This window comes from Schistocerca serialis, chromosome 6 (genome assembly GCF_023864345.2).
Source record: "Schistocerca serialis cubense isolate TAMUIC-IGC-003099 chromosome 6, iqSchSeri2.2, whole genome shotgun sequence".
NCBI lineage: Eukaryota > Metazoa > Arthropoda > Insecta > Orthoptera > Acrididae > Schistocerca > Schistocerca serialis.
The window spans coordinates 338,296,665-338,320,819 of NC_064643.1; the positions used below are offsets into that span (position 1 = coordinate 338,296,665).

The 24,155-nt window shown below is 36.8% G+C and overlaps 1 protein-coding gene across 2 annotated transcripts in view; it reads left to right on the forward strand.

Moving 5' to 3' along the window:
• LOC126484310 (uncharacterized oxidoreductase YjmC-like) overlaps positions 1 to 21,974 on the forward strand; it is a 245,325-nt gene extending 223,351 nt beyond the window's left edge. For both annotated transcript variants that reach the window (XM_050107744.1, XM_050107745.1), the window contains exons 9-10: positions 12,613 to 12,723; positions 21,693 to 21,974. In XM_050107744.1, the coding sequence (XP_049963701.1) occupies positions 12,613 to 12,723; positions 21,693 to 21,752 (171 nt within the window). In that variant the 3' untranslated portion in view covers positions 21,753 to 21,974. The remainder of the gene's footprint in view (positions 1 to 12,612; positions 12,724 to 21,692) is intronic.
• The last annotated feature ends 2,181 nt before the right edge of the window (positions 21,975 to 24,155 follow it).

Genomic DNA, 24,155 nt, shown 5'->3' on the forward strand with positions numbered 1-24,155 from the left:
GTGACTGAAGAGGTTGTACACCTTTACGACATGACTAAGATACTGCAACTCAGGTTTAAAAAATAACACTTGTCCAGTCTATGCTTTAGTCCTGCCTCAGATAACACATGAAACAAAGAACATAAATGTGCAATATATGTCTTTAGGTATACGACCTGCTACTACAATATCGTCCAAATAGTTTGAACAGTTTGGTACTTGCGCAGTCAGTTGTTCCAAATACCATTGGAAAATGGCGGGGGCAGAAGCACTACCAAAAGGCAAACGCAAATATTTAAACAGACCCAAATGAGTATTTACTACACATGCTTTTTGAGATTCTTCATTGAGCGGTATTTGAAGATACAAGTCGCACAAATCAATTTTTGAAAAGTACCGTCCACTGCCTAATCTGTGCATGAGATCTTCTGGGCGTGGAAATGGATAAGCATCAGTGACAGTTTGTGGGATGACTGTAGACTTAGTCAACACAGAGGCGAATGTGACCTGAAGGTTTGTGGAGCAAAACCAGTGGACTCGCCCATTGACTAGCTGGTATAGGCACAATAACTCCGCTATCTTGCAATTTTTTAAGTTCAGCAGTGACTTTGTCCTGTAATGCAATGGGAACAGTTCTGGCCTGGCAAAATTTTGGCTGAGCATTGTCTTTCAGCATAATATGTGCAACAAAATTGTTAGCTTTTCCTAAACCTTCAGAAGAGAGTTCCAGGAATTCTCTTAGCAAGCTAGCTACACTGCCTTTGGCATTGAATGCAGACACTGACAACACATTGTCCTGAATGTTAAAGCCAGACAATTCAAAAGAATGAAACAAAACGTGTTCTCACAATCACATGATTGTAGCACTCTTCACATATATGAGCAATACGTGGCAGGTAGAGTACATATTCTGAGAACAGGAATGTCTTGTCCATTATAAGCCGTCAGTTGCGTGCTAGTTTTAGACAGGTGTAAAGAGCCTAACAGTTCAGTGTGATGATTGAGCAATGTGACAGAGGCACTCATGTCCAACTGAAATTTCCCACATTTCCCACAAATAAATAAATGAACAAAAGGTTTGTTTGACTGATGTCTCACTGAAGTGAGAGCGCACTTGCTTGGTTTGCTAATGCCTATTGCAAACTTTGAATATACTGCATTAATTATGTAGGCCTTGTGATGAGATTTTTGTGATCGGGCCAAATTCTTATGTTTGTTCTGTTGCAAACATATGGATTGCACATGTCCTTTCCTATCACAAGCGTAACACTGAGCTTATCGAGAGGGTCAGTCTTGGTGTTTGTGCTGTGAATAACACCGAGGGTAAGACTTAAAGTCTGTTCACCTGTGTAGCCATCTGTTTAGCGAACTGTGTACGCGGCATGTAGCGTTGTTTACTTGGCGTTGCTGGTGCAAGTTGCCAGTGTGGAATGGGGTGATCACAAGCACGAGACTCAATGTGACAAATAGCTGGCTGCTCAAATTTATGAGCCAACAAGGCACTCGAATCGTACTGATCTAGCATTTGCACTACCTGCTGAAATGGTGGATCGGACTGTTTCAAAATCTGTTCTCTGAATTTGACATCAGGTGCATTGTACACAATCACAGCACACAACCTAATATCTGAATATAAAGCACTGCAAGCACATTTGAATTTGCATTTCCTTGTCATACATTGAAAATCTGTTACCCACTCGCGATAAGTTTGTTCTGACCAGTTTTTACAAGTAAAGGATTGATACCTAGTTGCTACCACATTCACTTGTTGGTCATAATAGTTTGTTAGCAAAGTGATTACTTCGTCATACACAAGTTCACTCGGAGTGGCGTTAGGAAAGAGTTTTTGAATTAATCTTCCTACTGTGGATAATAAATAGGGAATTTTGACAGTACCTGCAACATTGTGGGCTAGTAGGTGTGCCTCAAATTGGTGTAACCACTCGAGCCATTCCTCTTCTTGGTCATGAAACTGTCAAAAAGGTGGTATGGCAGCTGTAGTAGGCGGTGTTGTTCTGCCGGGTGCACAGTATTGGCCAGTAGCTGCTGCACCATGTTGAGTAATGTAGAAATCTGCTGCATCAGGAACTGAAACATCTGCATTATCTGTGTGACATCTAATGCATGCAGCTGCAGCACCTGAGCAGAGGGCGGGATAGGTGGGGTGGGCATGTTGGAAGACACAAATTTAATAACACTAGATAAAGCAAACAAGCAAAGGAAATTTCTGCAACGCCCACCTGAAAACACTGATTAGCAAAAACGACAAGAAAATGTTAAAGCAAATGGGTGCCCTTGCAAAGTAAAGACAAGAGAAAACTAAGGTGCCAGCAAAAAAAAAAAAAAAAAAAAATTGTGGCCATCAGCATGGAGTTCATTTGGAAGGCCTTGTCGCCAAGTGTGGGGTCTTGCCCACTCGTCTTGTATAGGGTGCCTAAGGGATGCGGCATTCTCAGAATGCTGTACAACAATTCAAGCAAATAACATTAGTAGTTTTATTTCAAAAAAGATTGACAATACTTATCTTTGAAACAGTTACGGTATCACAAGTGATGGGTGGCATGCAACATAAATCCGAGTCCTTTGCTGTATATAATGTTTATGCAAGTTTGACACACAATTTCTGGATCATTGATAACTGTTCTCATAGTACTCTCTGTTAGGCTGTGCTAATACTCTGCAAATACTGTCCACTAATGTCCGGCCGAAGCTGGCAGAAGCAATGCTTACATTAACTTTTTGCAGGGGTTGCTCCTGTTGTGGCACAGTCCTTGTCAGTGGGCTATTGGCTGACATTGCCTCACCACCTTCTCTGCTCTTGCGTTCTTCCTCTTTGCTCAGGCACTTGTGGTTACGTTGGAACAGAGTGATTATGACTACAATGAGAATGAAATAGAGATGGGTGGACATTTAGCCACATGAATGACTTGTAGATGAACAAAGGAAGTTCTTTACATTAGAAGGAAAATTGATTTAAAAAAGCTACAAAATTAAATGGAGACACAATGGCTGACCACTAATTACCTTCAGAGGACAAAACTCCAGTGCTGGTAGTGGACACATCAAAAGAAGAAGAAAACTATGATTTTGAAACTGTTAGTTCTTTCATCAGGGAATAAAGATGGACAGATCTGGGAAAGTTGGCAAGGAAGGGCTGGTCACACAGACCTTAGACTGAGAGGGACATATGTGTCATGAAGACGTCTTTCCACACATCTCAGAAATGTGGAAAAAAGTTGATAATCCAGTACTGAAAGTCAGAATACATCTAATAGTAATGCGATTGGCTACCAGATTAATACTGAACTTGATACCAAATGAATGTGAGAACTTTCAATTATTTCTAGGTTCGCCTTGACCCAAACATGCAAGGTGGTGCATAGGTTGAGACACAGAACTTACATTCAGAAGGGCAAGATTCAAATGTCCATCTGGTCATCAGGACTCAACTTTTTTTGTGTGTTAGTTCACAATGACAGTGACTTTTAGAGTACACCAGTTTATGTCATTGTAAAATTTGTGTCTATTGCTTATGGCAGTACCAACTTGCCACTGCCCAGGTATCATTAATGTACAAACTTTCCAATATACAGGGGTTTGAAAGCTGTTGCTATTGAGGTCACAGGTGGTGTAATTGAGCAGTAAATAATTGGTGCTCCTGAGCAGTATATAATTGGTGCTCCATGTCTTTTTAGAGGATTTCATTTTGATTTTTCTGTGTTAGTGCATAATGTTTTTTGGAGGAAGCACATGGATGAGTGTAGAAATTGTGGCTGGTTCTCATACAAGTTATCGATATTTGGAAGCTTTGCTGTTTTTGATATTATGACATGGAAGACTTTTAGTCAATGTTTGTTAGGCATCCATAGTTGCTTATTTCAAATTTTTGGTGAAGTGCCATATATAGTAGAGCATAAATCATCTAAAGAATAATCAACCAAAATATTTTTTAAATGAAAGTGTTTCAGTAGGAAAATTATAATTGATTCCTGTGTCATGTAACAATTCCACTGATGCTATTAGGCCAGTTTGGTGATGTTCCTCTCCCTGCCAGTTGTCACTGTTGCTGTTCTGTGTTGACATCTGAACCTTTGGTTGTGACAGATCATGTGGTTGTACCACTCACATTGTCAACTAAACATGAATGCTTTCAAGAACATATTAAAAAATATTCAAGACTGGCTCGAATCTGAGTTGATGAACCTGGCTATTAAATATTTATGGATGATGAACAGTGGACAAGACTCCTCAGAAGATATGGATGACACTAGTGACAACAACTGTGCTGAAAAAGAACCATCCAGTTAGGAAGCTTTTCACTGCCTTGAGACAGTATTTTTTTTTTTTTTATTTTTTATTTTTTTTATTTTTTTTTTTTTTTAGAAATTTAACAGAGAGAGAGAGAGAGACTCAGTAGAGCACTTGCCCATGAAAGGTAAAAGTCCCCGGTCTGAGACTCAGTCTGGTACACAGTTATAGCCTACCAGAAAGTTTTATGTCAGCGCACACTGTGCTGTGGAATGAAAATTTATTCTGGAAATATTTTATTTGTTTTCCTGAACTGTAGGGCTATTTTAACTTTTCAAACTAGGCTTTCCCTAGATATTTATAGGACATGTGGTACAGAGAGTATATATGTACAATTTTGTGTTTGATTCACTGCTTCTTCATTTCTTATTTGAATGAACATTGGTACAGTAAGCTTTGTTTTCATTAATTATTGGGTATTCAAAAAACAGTTATGTGACACTCTCCTCCCCTCCCACCCATCCACACTTCTTTCAGTTAATTAATGCTGTACTATAATACAGTATGTAATCTATGAAGAAGAAAAATAAAACAAGAGAATGTAAATGTCTATAGAAGTAACTGACAAGTAGTATTGGCAGACAAAAGATATATACCTTACAGTCAAAGATCTGTTACTAGATTCCGATTCGTTACTTGACAAAATTATTTCGAACTGTTATCTTCCATTTGGGTCTCTTGGAGAATGAGCACAAGTAAATAACCACACCTACTCTGCAAAACTATGCACAGATTATGGCAAGCTGTGGACTTTTTACTTGTTAGCAAGACCAGCTTATAATATCAAGTATCACATGCAATTCAACTTTTACGATGTACCCTGTTTCCATAAACATATATCATCTTCAGGAATATCTGACATGCTGACCTGCCTAAATACTGCCTTAAAATAATTATGTGACCTCTGAGGTTTAATGTGACTAAGTGACTTCACAAAACAATGCAACATAATTTTTCCTAATAATTTTGACTATTATGAGAACATGGGAGATACTGAATTTAATTGATGAAAGGAGAAAATATGAAAATGCAGCAAATTAATCAGTTGCAAGGAAATACAAATGTCTAAAAAATAAGAGCAATAGGGAGTGTAAAATTGCTAAGCAAGAATGGCTAGAGGACAAATGTAAGCAGTTAGAAGCATATTTAACATGGAACTTGTATATAGATGGTCTATACAAGGGCGATGAAACAGAAGGCAGTGTTATAGAAATGTAAGAGGACAGATGAAGACAAGTCAGGAGGTATGGTACTGTGAGAAGAATTTGACAGAGCACTGAAAGCCCTAAGCCAAAACGAGGCCTGGGGAGTAGAAAGCTCTCAACCAGTACTACTTGGCCATGGGAGAGCCAGCCATGACAAAACTTTGAATCACAGTTTAGCACATGATTTTAACTTTTAACAAATATCTTAACCCCTGAAGAGTATAAAAATATCATCTTGTCATTACAACTTGCCAAACTCCATTCATGTTTAACGTAACAATTTCTTATAGCAGAGAAAAACAAAATTCATGTTCCATACTACACAGCACAGTGGAAATATTGTTTGATTCTTACAATCTGCTCCAGTGAAATACACTTAGTGGACTGACATCTCCTGTCTTTCAGACATAAATTTCCTTATTTTCTCTTTCTGCATATGTTCTGACAAAGAACACAAGTTTGTAAACCAAATTGTACTGTTGGCCTACTTGCCTATCTACTGCCCAACACTTCCTCTACAATGTGTATGGTTCTCTTTTCACATACAGTTATTTAGTAACTGTACTCACATTTATCCATAGCAATATTATTTTTAAATAATATGCATTATGGCTAGCTTTACAATTATCTTTCATCATCAAATGATTATCATCATCATATAAAAAATGTTGGATTCTAGATATAGTAGCATGCTTACTAAACAGGGATTACATTTGTGGTATGAGGATAAGTATTTTTTGTGCAAAAACTGAAGCAAAATGATTTCAGTTAATATTGAATAGAGTAGCCTATTGCTACTCACCATATAGCGGAGATGCTGAGCCGCGACAGGCACAATAAAAAGATTCACACAATCATAGCTTTCGGCCATTAAGGCCTTTGTCAGCAGTAGACACACGTACACACACACACTCACACAAACGCAACTTGCACACATATCTGCAGTCTCAGAGAGCTGAAACTACACAGTGTAGTTTCAACTCTCTGAGACTGCAGATTCGTGTGCAAGTGCACTTGTGTGAGTGTGTGCGTGCGCGTGTGTGTATGTGTGTCTACAGTCCCCTAGAACTTAGAACTACTTAAACCTAACTAACCTAAGGACATCACACACATCCATGCCCGAGGCAGGATTTGAACCTGTGACCATAGCGGTTGTGGGGTTCCAGACTGTAGTGCCTAGAACCGCTTGGAGTGGTGGTGGGATCACTCATGGAAAAATTCCTGTAGCAGTTGGTGTTAGAGCTGCACTTTTGTCAGATTTTAGTCAGTTGATGGGTATACCTGCTTAAAGGAGGTTCGTCTAACTAAGGAATCACCTTCAGAGGACATCATGTTTCCAAGTAGAGAAGGAATTAGCATATTCATCGAAATATAAGAGGTATTAGAGATTAAGTTAGTGAACTGCTTATAGATATTGACTCTGAAATTATTGGTATATTGGACCACTTAAATAATTTTACAATTCAGAGGCTTTGGTTACCAGGATACAGATTAGCTGGTTGTTTTTCCAGGAGTTCCTTGTGGGGTAGGGGAGTGGCCATGTACATAAAGAACAGTATTCCATTTGAGTCCCTAGACTTATCATGGCACAATACTGAACAGATATTTTAATGTTGTGCAGGGGCAGTTGAATTTAGAAAAACTAAACTTCTATTGTTGTTGTTTATAGGTCCCCTAATTCTGACTTCAGAGCATTTCTGGTCAAGCTAGGGAGGGTTCTTGATTTACTTTATAGAAAATACCAGAAAGTAGTTACAGGTGATGACTTCAATATTATTTTTGTATGTGATGGTACAAGAAAAAGGATTTTGGTAGATCTCCTAACTGATGCAGTCTATGTTTTTCCAACTAGGGTACAAGGGAACAGTAGAACAGCCATAGACAATAGTTTTATTCATTTTTCATTACTAGATGGGCAGTCTGTTAGTAAAACGGTGAATGTCCTTTCAGACCATGATGCGCAAATTTTAACATGAAAAGGCTTTTGTACTCAAAGAAATGTTACATATAATTATAAACTATGTAGGAAAGTTAATCCAATGGCAATAGAGAGTTTTTTAAACCTCGTCAAGGAATAAGAGTGGCAGGATGTTTATAGTTCTGATGACATAAATGACAAATATAATGCTTTCCTTAATACATTTCTCATGCTCTTTGAGAGTTGATTTCCATTGTAATGTTCTAAATGGGGTACTAGCTGTAAAAGGCAGCCTGGGTTACTGACTAGTGAGTGGGATAAGGATATTATGTAGAACAAAGCGGGAATTATATCAAAATGTTAGAAGGGATCACAAGCAGGCTACAGTAGCCCATTACAAACAGTACTGTAAGGTGCTTAAAATGTTATTAGGACAGGATAAAATTAAAACCATATGGTCAGTTTTGAAGGAAGTGTCTGGTCAGCAGCACAAGATCGACGATATAAAGTCAGTTTGTAGTAAAAATATTTCTGTTACTGATAAGTCAGATATATGTACATTATTTAGCTATCATTTTCTGAGCATTGATGGTGAATTAAATAAAAATTTAGTACCTACAGGGAATCATATAACACTCTTGGCAAATGCCTTTCCGAGATTGATGACTGAAATACTCCTATGTGGTACAGACAAGTGGGGAAATTGAGTCAATAATTAAATCACTGAAGACTAAGGACTGTCATGGATATGATGGAGTGCCTAGGAGAATTTTCAACTACTGTGCTGCATGTGTTAGCCATGTATTTAGCCATACTTGTAATTTTTCCTTTAGGAATGGTCAGTTTCCTGTGTTGTATTGTATATTTATTGGTCCTGTGAATCATACACTGTACAGGGGTACATAATGATATAGGACAAGTCAAATAATTTGCAATAAAGTTTAACAGAAAAAACTGTTGTATGGTTTTCAGCATATATCAATATAACTCTAACATATGGGAATAACATTTCACAAATACACAAATAACTTTTACATGCACACATTTCATACTTTTGGCCTTGATTATACAGACACACACACATATATGTAATAGACCACATATAATCTACATGTACACATTTCTTATTTTGGCCTTAATTGTATAAACTATTTAAATTTTTCACATATTTACATTGTAGATATAAATTCATCAACACTATAGCAACAATTCTGTAGCAAGTAGTCTCTCACTGCAGTTTTGAATTTATGCGTGCCAGTTATTGCCTTAATTTCTTTAGGTAGTTTGTTATACAGTTTTTTTCCTGCTTTCAAGGGTCCTTTTTGTTTTAGTGTTGTATTTGAAAACTGCACATGTAAATCTTAATTATTCCTTGTGATGTATGAATGGATATTTTGGTTTTTTGGAGCAATCTTGCTATTTCCATTTACAATTTTCCTTATAAACATTATTGTTTCTAGGATATATAGGCATGGTAACGGAAGAATATGAAGCTTTTTAAATGAGGGTTTGCATGAAGATCGAGGTGCTGAGCCTTCCAAGGCTCTTATAATTCTTTTTTGTGCATTAAAACAGCTTTTGCTGGGTGGTGAATTTGCCCAGCAGATTAAACCATATCTTAGTAGTGATTCTGCTTGGGCATAGTACACATTTTTTATGGCTTGCATAGATGTGCGTACGGCATAACAAATGGTATTTAATTTACTACATAGGTGTTGTGTGTGTTTCTGCAATCTTAGGTCATCTTGGATCCAAACTCCCAAAAATTTGGTGCTATTTACAAATTCAAACTTTTGCCTAACAGTTCTATGGTTGCAGTTAAAGGCTGTTTATTCTGCACTGTGTGTAGATGCATAGTGTTTGTTTTATGTGTGTTTATTGTTAAGTTGTTCATTGCGAACCATTTTGATACATGTGTAGTGCTCTTTTTTATTTCATTTTGGAGCTCTTCTGGGGTCTTACCTTTGATAAGTATATTTGTATCATCGGCATATTTAATGTACTTATAGTTAGGGCTGGATGGTTCCAGGTCATTTACAAACAGCAAGAACAGGATTGGTCCCAGTACGGAACCCTGTGGCACACCATATTTAACACACTGTTTTTCTGATTGATAGGAAGTTAAATTTTTTCCTTCTTTGTAGAAGACTTCAACTATTTGGTGTCTGTTTTGTAGATATGACTTTACCCATTCATAGGCTGGGCCGCTGACACCAACATTTTCTAGATTTCTAAGCAATAGTCCATGGTTAATGATGTCAAATGCTTTTGAAAGATCTAGGAATATTGCTGCTACGTGTTCTTTTTTATCTAATGCATTTAAAGCTTCATTTAAGAAATTGATGATAGCTGTCTCAGTGGATTTACATTTTCAGAAACCATGCTGTGTAGCTGAGAAAAGTTCCCCCCCCCCCCCCCCCCCCTCCCCGTCAATGAAATCTACGAGCCTTTTATAAAAGATTTTTTCAATTATTTTAGAAAAAACAGATAGTAGAGAGACTGGCCTATAATTTGTTATATCTGTTTCTTCACCCTTTTTTAACAATGGCTTCACTTTAGCTATTTTTAACCTTTCTGAGAAGATTCTCTGAGAAAGTTAACTATTGCATGTGTCTACCATGAGCTTAACTACTAAGGGTACACATTTTTTAATGATATGGTCTGGTATGTTGTCAGTTTAGCTCCCCTATTGTTTTTAGCATTTCCTGCTCATTTGTTGGGTGTAGGAAGAGAGACTTGTTACTAAGGATAGTTTTAATCTGATTTGCAGTGACAGCATTTTGAAAGTTTTGCTTCACCAGAATATCAGCTGCCTCAGAAAATATGAGTTAAAATTATTTGCTATGTGCTGGGGATCAGATATAACAAAAGTGTTTTCATTCAGATTGATATTATGGTATTCTCTCCGTTTTACTCCTGTTTCATGTCTTACGATCTTCCATATGGCTTTCATTTTATTTTGTGCATTTGCTATAAAGGAACTATTTGCCATTCTTTTTGCGTCTTTTATGACTTTAGTTAAAATCTTTTTGTAATTCTTAAACTAGGAATCAAATTCTGGGGATGTGATGTGCTGTCTAGATATTTCATGAAGTAGTCTCTTTTTCTCCACATATATTTGTATCCCTGTTGTGACCCATTTTATTTCCAGATCCTTTTTTGTGACTGTCTTTTTATGGAGTGGAAAGCAAAGTTCAAAATAATAGCTAAAACTATTTAAGAATTTGTTGAACTTATCATTTGTACTTTTACATTCATAGATGTCTTCCCAAGTTTCTTTACACAGATCATTAAGGAAATGTTGTATATTCTGGTCATTATACTTCCTAGATGTAGTAGTTAGACATTCAGTTGAACTAAATGGTTTTCCTAATCTTATACTAATTTCTTGGGCTGTGTGGTCCCCAAAGCCTGTATTGTGGGTTTGTGTTGTATGTTTCAAGGGCACATTAGTAAATATTTGATCAAGGATTGTGGCTGAGTTTTTTGTGATGTGTGTTGGCGTTTCTATAGTAGCCTTTACATTGAAAGTTGCTAAGAGGTTCAATAAAGCAGTTTTTTGATTAGACTCACTTGCAAAGTCCAACTTCTGGAGCAATAATTTGTGATCAACAAAATCAAACGCCTTAGTTAAATAAAAAATGCCTAGCATTCAAAACCTTTTGTTTAACCCATCCAGTACCTTGCAGAGAAAAGAGAATATAGTGTTTCCAGTTGTTAAACAACTTCTAAAGCCGAACTGTACATTTGACAGCAAATTGTGTGATATAAAATGATCAATTATCCTTACATACACAGTCTTTTCAATAACTTTACCAAACACTGATGGCTTAGAGATAGGTCTAAAATTGTCTGCATTATCCCTTTCTCCCTTTTTATGAATCAGCTTTACTACTGAGTACTTTAATCGTTCAGTCCACACACATTTCATTACATTTTTCTTAGACAACTTGAAGTATTTCTTTAATAAAAGAGTGCACATTGGTGCAAGGAAATTATTTTGAAATAATGTTGTACTTAAAAATATATGACATTCTTCAAGTAAATGCTTCATGATGATGTTCTTGTTAAAGCACAAGTACACCGAATCTCAGACAGTGGAAAATCCAGAATGAAATAGTGAAAAAATTAGGATAGATTGCTATTCACCATATACAGGAGATACCAAGTCATAGACAGGCACAACAAAAAGACTGTTACATGTCAGGGATTTATGCCAAAAGGCCTTCTTATAAAGTAGAAAACACACACATTCACACAACCACAACCACTGCTCACACACACGTGACCAGTGTCTCGGGTTTCTGAGGCCAGACTGCCAGTCTCAAGTGAACATAAACATTGAATCACTATCTACAGCTGAAACATCTGATGAATATAAATTTTTAGGCATTGTGACTGATACACATCTTACATGGAACAGATGTATCAGCTGCACCTGTAAAATGTTTGGCTGCTATATTTACTTGCTAAAATGTCTCACAAATATAACAACTCCATACAATTCTTATGCTATGTATTGGTATGGATTGATATGTAGTTCGGGTACCCTCAGTCCCCATGGGTACGATTTTCAGGCTTCAAGAGAGAGCAGTTACACTAAATGCTTCTATAAGCAAACACCAATCCTGTAGGGGCTACACCAACGAGTATAATTTACTGACTGTGTATTCATTTTATGCCCTTAAGACACTACACTTAAGTATGTAACAGAGATTGAAGAAATAATTGGAATGAATAGAGACATTCATAATGATGGCATATGAACGAGGTGTGATTATCATACTATACTGAGTAACGAGAGAGCTATAGAACACAGACTACTGGCAGCTGTAAGACAGTTCTGTAACAGATTACCAAAACACAAGAAGCATCTCTGTGGAAATCTTTTTAAGGGCAAGTAGCCACAGATTTTTAATTAAAAAAATTCTTATACTCCCTAAAAGTTTTCTGAACTCCATTACCAATAGTACTGGTATTGTACACTGCAGTGTGTTAATGATCATAAACATGTATACAGTAGTCTCTAAATTGTTGTGTGTTTTATATATTAATTATATGGTTGGCATGATATCATCATTGTAAACATACAAAGAATTTGATGTTCAAGCCTGTAAAGTTGTTATGGGCGCATAAAGATTATCATTGTTATTATTATTGTTATTGTTGTTGTTGTTGTTGTTTATAATTTTTATTTTTCAGGCTGATCCTAGCAAGCCAGTTCTTGTACCAGGAGATCCTGAGAGGAATAACATGAAACTTGTTGATAAACAAGGAGGAATACAATACCATGAGAACCAGCTCAAGGCATCGGTTAGTACTGAATGCCTTATATAACAACTATATTGTTGAATTTGAGGGAAATTTTCGTTGAGAAAGTATTAACTTCAATCCAGTAGATGTCCCGGCTTTTTTTTGGCTAAATAATATTGTATCAACAATGAAAATTACTGAGTAGATCCAACACTTTATGAAGAGAGAGAGAGAGAGAGAGAGAGAGAGAGAGAGAGAGAGAGAGAGAGAGAGAGAGAGAGAGAGAGGCAGTATGATTGTTGGCAGTACTTTTGATGCACTCAGCATAAATGGGAAATGTATGCATGTAAACTAGAGGTTGTACAGGGTTTCAGGGAGAGCATAAGGGATCAATTGACAGGAATGGGAGAAAGAAATAAAGTAGAAGAATAATGGGTAGCTTTGAAGGATGAAGTAGTGAAGGCAGCAGAGGATCAAGTAGGTAAAACAACGAGAGCTAGTAGAAATCCTTGGGTAACAGAAGAAATATTGAATTTAATTGATGAAAGGAGAAAATATAAAAATGCAGTAAGTGAAGCAGGCAAAAAGGAATACAAACGTCTCAAAAATGAGATCGACAGGAAGTGCAAAATGGCAAAGCAGGCATGGCTAGAGGACAAATGTAAGGATGTAGAGGTTTATCTCACTAAGGGTAAGATAGATACTGCCTACAGGAAAATTAAAGAGACCTTTGGAGAAAAGAGGACCACTTGTATGAATATCAAGAGCTCAGATGGAAACCCAGTTCTAAGCAAAGAAGGGAAAGCAGAAAGGTGGAAGGAGTATATAGAGGGTGTATACAAGGGCAGTGTACTTGAGGACAATATTATGGAAATGGAAGAGGATGTAGATGAAGATGAAATGGGAGATATGATACTGTGTGAAGAGTTTGACAGAGCACTGAAAGACCTGAATCGAAACAAGGCCCCGGGAGTAGACAACATTCCATTAGAACTACTGGCAGCCTTGGGAGAGCCGGTCCTGACAAAACTCTACCATCTGGTGAGCAAAATATATGGGAAAGGCAAATTACCCTCAGACTTAAAGAAGAATATAATAATTCCAATCCTAAAGAAAGCAGGTGTTGACAGATGTAAAAATTACCAAACTATCAGTTTAATAAGTCACGGCTGCAAAATACTAACGCAAATTCTTTACAGACGAATGGAAAAACTGGTAGAAGCCGACCTCGGGGAAGATCAGTTTGGATTCCGTAGAAATATTGGAACATGTGAGGCAATACTGACCCTATGACTATCCCCAATGTTATTCAGTCTGTATATTGAGCAAGCAGTAAAGGAAACAAAAGAAAAATTCAGAGTAGGTATTAAAATCCATGGAGAAGAAATAACAACTTTAAGGTTTGCCGATGACATTGTAATTCTGTCAGAGACAGCAAAGGACCTGTAAGAGCAGTTGAATGCAATGGACAGTGTCTTGAAAGGAGGATATAAGATGAACATCAACAAAATCAAAACAAGGATAATGGAATGTAGTCGAGTTAACTAGGGTGATGGTGAGGGAATTAGATTAGGAAATGGGACACTTAAAGTAGTAAATGAGTTTTGCTATTTGGGGAGCAAAATAACTGATGATGGTCGAAGTAGAGAAGATATAAAATGTAGACTGGCAATGGCAAGAAAAGTGTTTCTGAAGAAGAGAAATTTGTTAACATTGAGTATAGATTTAAGTGTCAGGAAGTCGTTTCTGAAAGTATTTGTATGGAGTGTAGCCACGTATGGGAGTGAAACATGTTTAGACAAGAAGAGAATAAAGCTTTCGAAATGTGGTGCTACAGAAGCATGCTGAAGATTAGATGGGTAGATCACATAACTAATGAGGAGGTATTGAATAGAATTGGGAAGAAGAGGAGTTTGTGGCACAACTTGACTAGAAGAAGGGATCGGTTGGTAGGACATGTTCTGAGGCATCAAGGGATCACCAATTTAGTGTTGGAGGGCAGTGTGGAGGGTAAAGATCATAGAGGGAGACCAAGAGATGAAAACACTAATCAGGTTCAGAAGGATGTAGGCTGTAGTACATACTGGAAGATGAAGCAACTTGCCCAGGATAGAGTAGCATGGAGAGCTGCATCAAACCAGTCTCAGGACTGAATACCACAGCAACAACAAGAACATGCATGTATAAGAAATACAGTTCTCAATTTACTTGCATCACACTTTATTAACCATGTTGGAGTTTGGAAGCTTAGCACTATTTTCAGCTGTCAGTCTGGAAATTTAGCTCATTAGCAAAGCTCTGTGACTTTGTCACATTTTTCCAGTGTATTTATCCTGGTGAGATCAGGATCTGAAACTACTAATGATGTTACATTTCTGAGAGTGATTTTGAAAGGTAAAATCAAAGAATGATACTTAAAAATGAAGATCAGCAACCAAAATGTGTCCTAATTAATATCTAGTTTTGTAGTGCTCTTTGAAGATAAACATTTTCAATTCCTCAAGATAGGTAATGGGTGTAGAAACAGAGCCTCCTGAGGAATCCTGTTAACTCACAAAGATTTTAATATCAGTAAAATGTTAGGATCAGGAATTTTTATAAACAGTTGTTAGATCAAGCATAGTGGCTGCAGTGAATGTATGCTGCTCTCTCCCCCCCACCCCAACCCTCTGCTAACATCAGTGTCACATATAGAAAAAATGGAATATTTTTGTAACAGCCATATCAACTGTATTGGCTGAGGTGATTTTCTTGCTCTCCTCCTGCACAGGTGGCTGTAATGAAAACCCATTACACTTGGTACCAGTGCCCCTCTCTGGTCCACATTTTTCTCTTGCTACCTCCCCACCCTCTCAAAGTGCCCTGCCAGTGGGTCAGTATGAAAACACTAAGTTACTGAAAGCTTAAGCTGAAATTTTTTGAGTGCACACTTGTACATTTTTACATACATAATGATGAGAAACATTTGTAGACAAGCGAGTTGGATGAAGGAACAAAAAGAAAAAAAAACAGCATTCAGAGATATGTCAGGTGATGATTCCTGCAGTCAAAAGTTAAGGACAGAAGTGTACTTTATGTAAGTACTGATTAGCGATGCAAGTATAGTGGGCAATCTTGGATTTTTCATTATTGTTTGTTTTAATTAATTTCCACTTCTAATATGAACATGCCATTTTGTTGTTTGTTGGTACGTCAAGGAACTGTATAATTTCACTGCATTTTTTTTTTCGTAAATTGCAAAATACACATCATGTGTGAAGGTGAATGTGAAGAGTTTAGTGGAAAAAATCAGTACTCACAAGTGTGTGAAGAACCACGATTAAACACCAACTACTCATGTCTAATTGGAGCAAACAGCAATTTTGAATGGTGTAGGTGTTGAAGAAATGCTAGGGTATGGAGTGGGACCATAAGAGGAGGATTGGGAAAATAACACTGGGTTGGATTAAGTAGGAATGTGCAGGGTGTAAGTTGGAGGATGAATGTGCTGGGAGGAGCATAGAGAGAGAAATTAGTGGGAGAGTTCAGGAGAAGGATACAGATCAGGAGAAAGATATATGAACTGATTCCAAAAAGAGGGCTGGCACAGAATAGAAGAGAGATGTGTAGCATTAATCTCTTGTAGTGAGACTAGAGTAAAATGGATTGGAAATAGAATGGGAGTTGAGAAAAGTAGGCAGAGGAACTGGTGGAAATGAAACCCTGCTGTAATCCATACCATCTAACTCTTTGGAATGTTTCCCTATCTCCTATGTCTTTTTCCTGACTTATGTCCTTCAGTCTATACTCTTCCCTGTATCTCTCCTTGTGTTCCTTCCAGCATGCCCACCACTGCATCTATCTATTGGTTCTAACCCAGCATCACCTTTTCTAACATACTTTTCTGCAATTCCTCCCTCTCTCCATTCTATGCTGGACTTACCCAGGTCTTCCCTCTATTATTTATTCATTTTTTGTTTGTGACTACATCTGCTTCTTAAAATAGACAAAAGTTCATTAGGGTGTATGATAACTTAGGACAAGATTTTGAAATATGCATTTTGGTGATGTCATATTTATATCCATAATAAACATTGCTAAAAGGGATGGAATTTTATTGATGCCACATAAAACTAATAAATTCACATACATCTGGTAAATTTTTTCCATTTCATTTGAGTTAGTACTTTTACAAGCATTATTCTCTCATAAAATTATACTCAGAAGTGCCAGAGAAACTGGTATAGGTATGCATATTCAAGTACAGAGATATGTAAACAGGCAGAATAGGGTGCTGTGGTCAGCATTGCCTATATAAGGCAACAAGTGTCTGGCACAGTTGTTACATTGGTTACCGCTGCTACAATGCGAGGTTATCAAGATTTAAATCAGTTTGAATGTGGTGTTGTAGTCAGTGCATGAGTGATGGGACACAGCATTTCTGAGATAGTGACGAAGTGGGGATTTTTCCATATGATTACTTCATGAGTGTACTGTGAATATCAGGAATTCGTTAAAACATCAAATCTCCAACATCGCTGCAGGCAGAAAAAGATCCTGCAAGAACGGGACCAATGATGATTGAAGAGAATAGTTCAACATGGCAGAAGTGCAACCCTTCCACAAAATGCTACAGATTTCAATGCTGGGCCATCAACAAGCGTCATCTTGTGAATCATTCAATGGAACATCATCAGTATGGGCTTCGAGCCGAAGGCCCACTCGTGTACCCTTGATGACAGCACGAAACAAAGCTTTATGCCATGCCTGGGCCTGTCAGTATTGACACTGGGCTGTTGATGACTGGAAACGTGTTGCCTGGTCAGACAAGTCTCATTTCAAATTGTATCGAGCAGATGGACATGTACGAATATGGAGACAACCTCATGAATCCATGGACCCTGCATGTCAGCAGGGGACTGTTCAAGCTGGTGGAGGCTCTGTAATGGTGTGGGCATGTGCAGTTGGAGTGATATGGGACCCCTCATACCTCTAGATACAACTCTGACAGGTGACACGTACATAAGCATTTTGTGTGATCACCTGCATCCATTCATGTCCATTATGCATTCAGACAGACTTGGGCAATTCCAGCAGGACAATGCAACATGCCAGACATCCAGAACTGCTACAGTGTAACTCCAGGAATGCTCTTCTGAGTTCAAACAGTTCCACTGGCCACCAAACTCTAGACATGAACGTTATTGAGCATAACTGGGATGCCTTGCACCTTGCTGTTCAGAAGAGATCCGCACCCCATTGTACTCTTATGGATTTATGGACAGTCCTGCAGGATTCATGGTATCAATTCCCTCCAGCACTACTTCAGATATTAGTCGAGTCCATGCCATGTTGTGTTGCGGCATTTCTGCATGCTCATGGGGTCCCTACATGATATGAGGCAGGTGTACCACTTTCTTTGGCTCTTCAGTGTAGTTGCAAAAATATCAAGTAAAAGTAAAAATGACTAATAGTATGATAGCAACCATTCCAATAAAAAAATTTCCTATTCGTAAGACCTTCCAACATAGACACTAATACAGCTCTCTTTGGATTGCAAATCTAATTACTGAGGTACTTGTGCATTGACTAGTGGTATATGAAAATCATGAAAGATTGATGCACAAAGCTTATGACAACGAGAACCAGAGAAAATAAGGTTGCAAACATGATATGGCAAGAAGGATATGACTCTGCACTGAAAGAGCTAAGTTGAAAGATGTCCACTGGACTCGATGAATTTCCCTCAGAATTATTGACATCTTTGGGAAAGCCAACTGTGACAAAATTATTCCACCTTGTATGCAAGATACTTCAGATGGGTGAAAGACTCTCAGGCTTTCAGAGATGTCATTAAGGGACATACTCAGAAGTTTGTTATAGACCAGCAGTTTTCAAACATTTTGGATCATGGCTTACTTAAGCTGAAAATAAACAGCTGTGATTCCTTTCACATATGACACCCAATGCAACTCAAAATGTAGGTTAAATAAACACAAGTTTTTTTAAAGAAGAATGAGAGTAGTTATGTCTTTGTTATCTTTTGATGTAATACATGTTAATCAACTTTTAATGGTATTTCATTTTATTCTTGCAAACCAGGGGGAAGGATAAGTCTGCTTCTTCATCAACAATTCTTCAAATCCTGGCACAAGATTTGAAATTGTGTCTTGCATCTATTTCTTTACATTCATTCACAATCTATATATTATGTTTTGACTACCAATGCTGCAAAGCCTACCTCTCATAAGGAGGATGTTTTAAAAGGTATCAGAACTCATATGGGCTTGTTACCTACTTGCAAATACTAATAACCTTTAAACCGATTATAAATCAATAGAAATAAATAAGTAATATAGTATGTTCTGACTACAGTCTACCATGCTGCCATAGTAGCAACAGTTACTTGGGACCTGCTACATATTACTCCTCATGCGGACACTTTAGATTTTTTCAGGAAGCTAATAAACCAAATTATTATTTTATTATGTAGTACCCTTAGAGCTCTCACTAGTGTAGCTGTAAATCTTGATCTTAAGATTTATCATTTTGATATTAAGACTGCTTTTTTGCGTGGCTAATTGGAGAACAACATTGTCACAAAACAACCAGATGGTTTTATGTCAAAAGGGAATGAAAGCAAGGTCTGTAAACTAAACATGGCCATTTACAGTTTAAAACAGTCAGTTAGACAGTGGAATGAAAAGACAAAAATTGTACTTTGAGACCTTGGTTATGTTGCAAATACTGATGAAAATTGTATGTTCATTAAAAGGTCACCTAACAATCTTGCAATTGGTACTTTGTACGTAGACAATTTTTATGTCTTTTTGTAATAATATTGTGATAAAAGACTAGTTGTGGCAGGGATCTAGGAGAAGGAAAGTCTTGCCTAGACATATGTACAACAAGAAGCTGAGAGAAATCTAGTTTAAAACTTGACTATATTGCAGATGTGCTGAAACATTTTAATATGTCTGATTGTACTCCTGCAGGAGCACCCACGGTGGGGTGGGGTGGGGGGGGGGCTACATTAAGGCTTTGGGATGTGCAAGATGATGAATTTAAACTGCAATATCAGGAACTAGTGGTATTTTTGTTGTAGTATTGACACAAGGCCTGATATATCTTATACAGCTAGTATTTTAAGCCAATATAATTGTAAGATTACTAGTGTGCATTGGAAAGTAGCAAAAAAAGCCTTTCATTATCTCAAGGGTACTGTGAATTATGGCATTGTGTTTAACAAAGGAGATTTTAAAGATCTACATGTAACTGGTTATGTTAACTTACATTTTGTAGATGGTGTAACTACTGGGTTGTCACAAATGGGATAGCTTTTCTGTTGGCAAAAAATATTATTTCCTTGGAAGGCAAAAAAACTGAAGGATGTTGCAGCCTAAACTACTTAAATTCTATAATAATTTTTCATGACAACCAGAGTTCTATTAGACCATCAAAAATCCTGTGTTATGATCTAGAGTGACATTTCATCTAAACGACACTTCATCAGACAGTGTGTAAAAGGAAGTGAGACTGTAGCAGTCAAACGAAATGCCTGCTGATGTATTAACTAAACCACTTGCTCGGGAGCAACACCTTTCCCTTATCAAGTTGAAATTTTCATCAGATTAAGTGGTAGTGTTGCAGTGTTGGTAATCTGGCTCCATTTTTATCTTTGTCATTGCTGTCTATGAGGTGTGCAGTAGCTTTGTGTTATTGTTCCTTTGGTCTTTGTATGTGATGGAACATGTTCCTGTGAAATTACACATTATGAACAATGCAACTGTTATTCATATTAATCATCATGAACACCAGCACATTCTGATCATGCTCTGCTAACAGCTACCCAAAGTGTGTCAGATTTTTGTAGCAAAAATCTTAAATAATAAGTAGCAAAAATCTTAAATAATAATTTATAATGTATTTTATTGTCTTTATATCTCTCAGAGTACCGGTACTTTTACCAAATACTTTTCTTTGGTCTTCTCAAAAGAAAACCTTTTCAGTGACAGTATGGTGAAGTGGAACGAATTCTGTGGGGACAACCTTACGAATGTCAAATAAAATATTAGCAAAGTCTTGGTATTGCAGCAATGTCTTGATGTTGCAGCAATGTTGGCACATTTTTTTTTCAACTATGGATGAAAAGTTTCTGTTTCACATTCAGGACTGTAATAGCTTGCAAATGACTCATTGTTTATTATGGCTGCACTGATTGTTTTGCACCTATTAAAGTGTTTCTTGAAGCTCAATACACATTTGTTGTCAGTGGTCTTATTCATCATCACTGACATTTGTCACATATTCAGTTCAACAATTTGAATCCATTAATGTGTGTCATGTGACTGTTCACCAACTTGAATGCACAGACATGTCTCATAATATTATAAACCCCTTGGATTACCCACCTCCTGCTACACCATATCACTACAAGCACTTTAATAATTGCTTCAACAATGTTGGAAAAGATAGATTGCTATTTATCATAAAGAAGACACATTAAGTCCACTATGGTAAGCAGCAATCTATCTTTTCCTACATTGTTGATATTTCTACCTGGAGTTTCCATTGTTTGATAACTGATCCCACAGATTTGTGAGGAGGCTAACATATCTTCTGTCTTCCACTGGTTCCTGGTTTTACTAATCAAAAGTCTTTGTTAAAATTTTGGGGGTTTCAACTTCAATTCCTTCAATTAAAAAAAAAAGTAAAGAAATAAATACTGATGCAGACCTTTCTCCCATTCAAATAGCCATTTCAAAATTTGATGTAATGGGCAAATTATGAAGAAACCAGCTAACATATGGACACTCATGGCCAATTGAAGTACACATGAAAGAGCACCAAGTAGCAGAAATTAATTCAGTTAGAATATTCATATTCTCAGAAAATTTTGGTGACTCAGTGTAAATGACAAGATGTGATCGGCGGAAGTACCTATATTCCACTCTTACAACACATTCATGCTCAGTATATGCTACTTAGTGATATTATTACCTTCCTCATTAACTCAAAAATTAGAATTAAAATTTTTCTTGTTTTTTCAGCTTGAACTCGCACAGTCTTTAGGTGTGCAGCCAATGAAGACAGTACCCATCAAGACATAGTAGACAGTCTCTGGATGCATGTACTTCAGGAAAAAGATTGACAAGGAAAGAAAGACCAAAATTGAGCCAGAAACTCGTGCCAATTGCATTTATTTTGATGGCCAACAAGACGTATAGAAAGAATTTGTAATGCATTTGTTAACACAGCACTGATATGTTGTCAAGTTTATAGCAGTTGTTAAAGTTTTCAGTGTTTATTAAAGAAACAACCTGTTTTCAAGAGTTTTATAATTTGCACCAGTTCAGATATACACTTTTTTCTTAGAGTCATGAACAGGTTTGACAGAAGAGTTATCATCTCTACAGTGTCTATGAGAGTACAGTATAATTATTTTCATCTGTATTTATCCCTTATTAATAGCTTTACTTTTATTCCTTAGTCTTCCCTACAGAGAACAGTGGTTTTTAAGTCCAGCTTCTTTTGCTGTAATAATAATTGCCAGCTTTTGGAAAATGGGAATTAACACATTATATAACTCTTATTCATTCATGTTCTCCAGCTTAATGCTTTCAACTAATTTCTCATGTAGGTAAAAATATCATTTTTGGAAAAGAAAGCCATTAGCATCAGCCAAATGCTGAAGCCTGCCAAAAAAGGCTGACAGTACACCTGTTAAATGGTGAAATTTCTTCTAGATTCAAAATGCTACATTATTAATGAGAACTGAATTACTGCCATTTAAAATAAACTATAAGTAGATCTCTCAGTATTCAGCTGGAAAAAAACCACGGATAATCCTGTTTGCTCTGTGAAGTTTTCCAGGAATTTCACATTGCAACTTGTGATGGAAGAGATCAGTTACGACTGGTGCATAACAACTGATGACATGGCACATTACTTAGGTTGTTCTCATGGGACCATGTTAAACATAATTCATAAGGGCCTTTCCCTACAGGAGCTCGTGCATGCCAATGAAAAAGGATATAATTTTCTAACTTGAATAATTGCAGTGGATGAGACATGGGTTTATCATTAGCTACCTGAATCAAAACAGTCCTGCAGTGTGTCATATTACTGAAATGTTAGTGCTACATCTCACTATAAAATCTTTGTGTGAACTAAGATAGGTGATATGCTGCAAACAATATGGACTCCTGACAGTGGGCATGATTCACCTGGCTGACAATTTCCACCCTCACACAGCAAGGCCAGCCACAGCTTATTACAGACATTTCTATGGGAATGTTTGGAATTATATATACTGTATAGCCCTGACTTTGTACCTAGTGATTTTGATGTGCTAGGACTTTTTAAAGATAGACAGTTAGAGAGATATACTTTTTGTTCCATTGATCCATAGTGAGGAGATACCCAAGAATGCAAAACACACCATACATTCAGTCAGTAGCCAAAAGAAAAAATGTGAACATCATGTAGTTCTCTTATTTAGTCTATGGTTAGCTAACATACTATAAAGTTACTAAATAATTCAGCTAGAGTTATGTAAAGTAATATATTACTCTGCCATCAGTGAACTTATGTACAAGAAAACGGATGCAATTTTCCTTCCACTGAATGTAAGTGAAGTAGCTCTCAAATATGTGGGTTAAGTAAATAAATAAGGAGCACTTATTTACACAAATCACATTACAGTACTGCAGCTTTTGTGTAACATTCATATTATTTTACATTATTAACAGGATGTATATCAGTCAATCCTACTAAGAAATTTATAAATGGAGTAAAATACATTGACCACCAGTAAATATTTTAGTGTCCTCTAGAAGTGTACTTTACTGGTAGCTGAATTTTTTATGGCTGTGGCAAGTTGTTGTAAAGTATGATAGAGACCTAGAAATATGTCTTTGAAATTCATGGAATTTTTTTCTTTGATGATTGTCTTGCTGTTAATGGACTTGATGAACATTTGTTAAGTAAAATAGGGCCTACACAGTACTGCAACAATTGATTTTTGATCCCTTCATATTTATTGACACACCAAGTTCCCTTTTTAATGATCAACTTTGTAACATGCAGGAGTCTCGATACTTGATATGGGTTAGTAAGCTACACCAGCTTACTGTATTTCACAAAGTTCACTCATGGCAGAATAATATATTATTTAATGTGGCTCTAACTGACTGAATTAGTAACTTTACAGAATGGTAGCTAACCATAGACTGAATATACGAACTACATGATGTTCACATTTATTCTTTTGGCTACTGGCTGACTAAGGCTTTCTGTGTGACACATATTTGTAGATGTACATAGTCAGTTATAAATTGGCAAAATACTGGGCTATTACATTTTGGTTATTAATATAAAAGACAACAGAATTAGAGGGTACAAAGATACACTAGGAAGTTAAGTGAGTGTATACTCAGCAAATAGCAAAATTATCAATACTACATTATGGAGAGCAATTTAATATGAATTAGGATTGTCACAATTCATTGAAA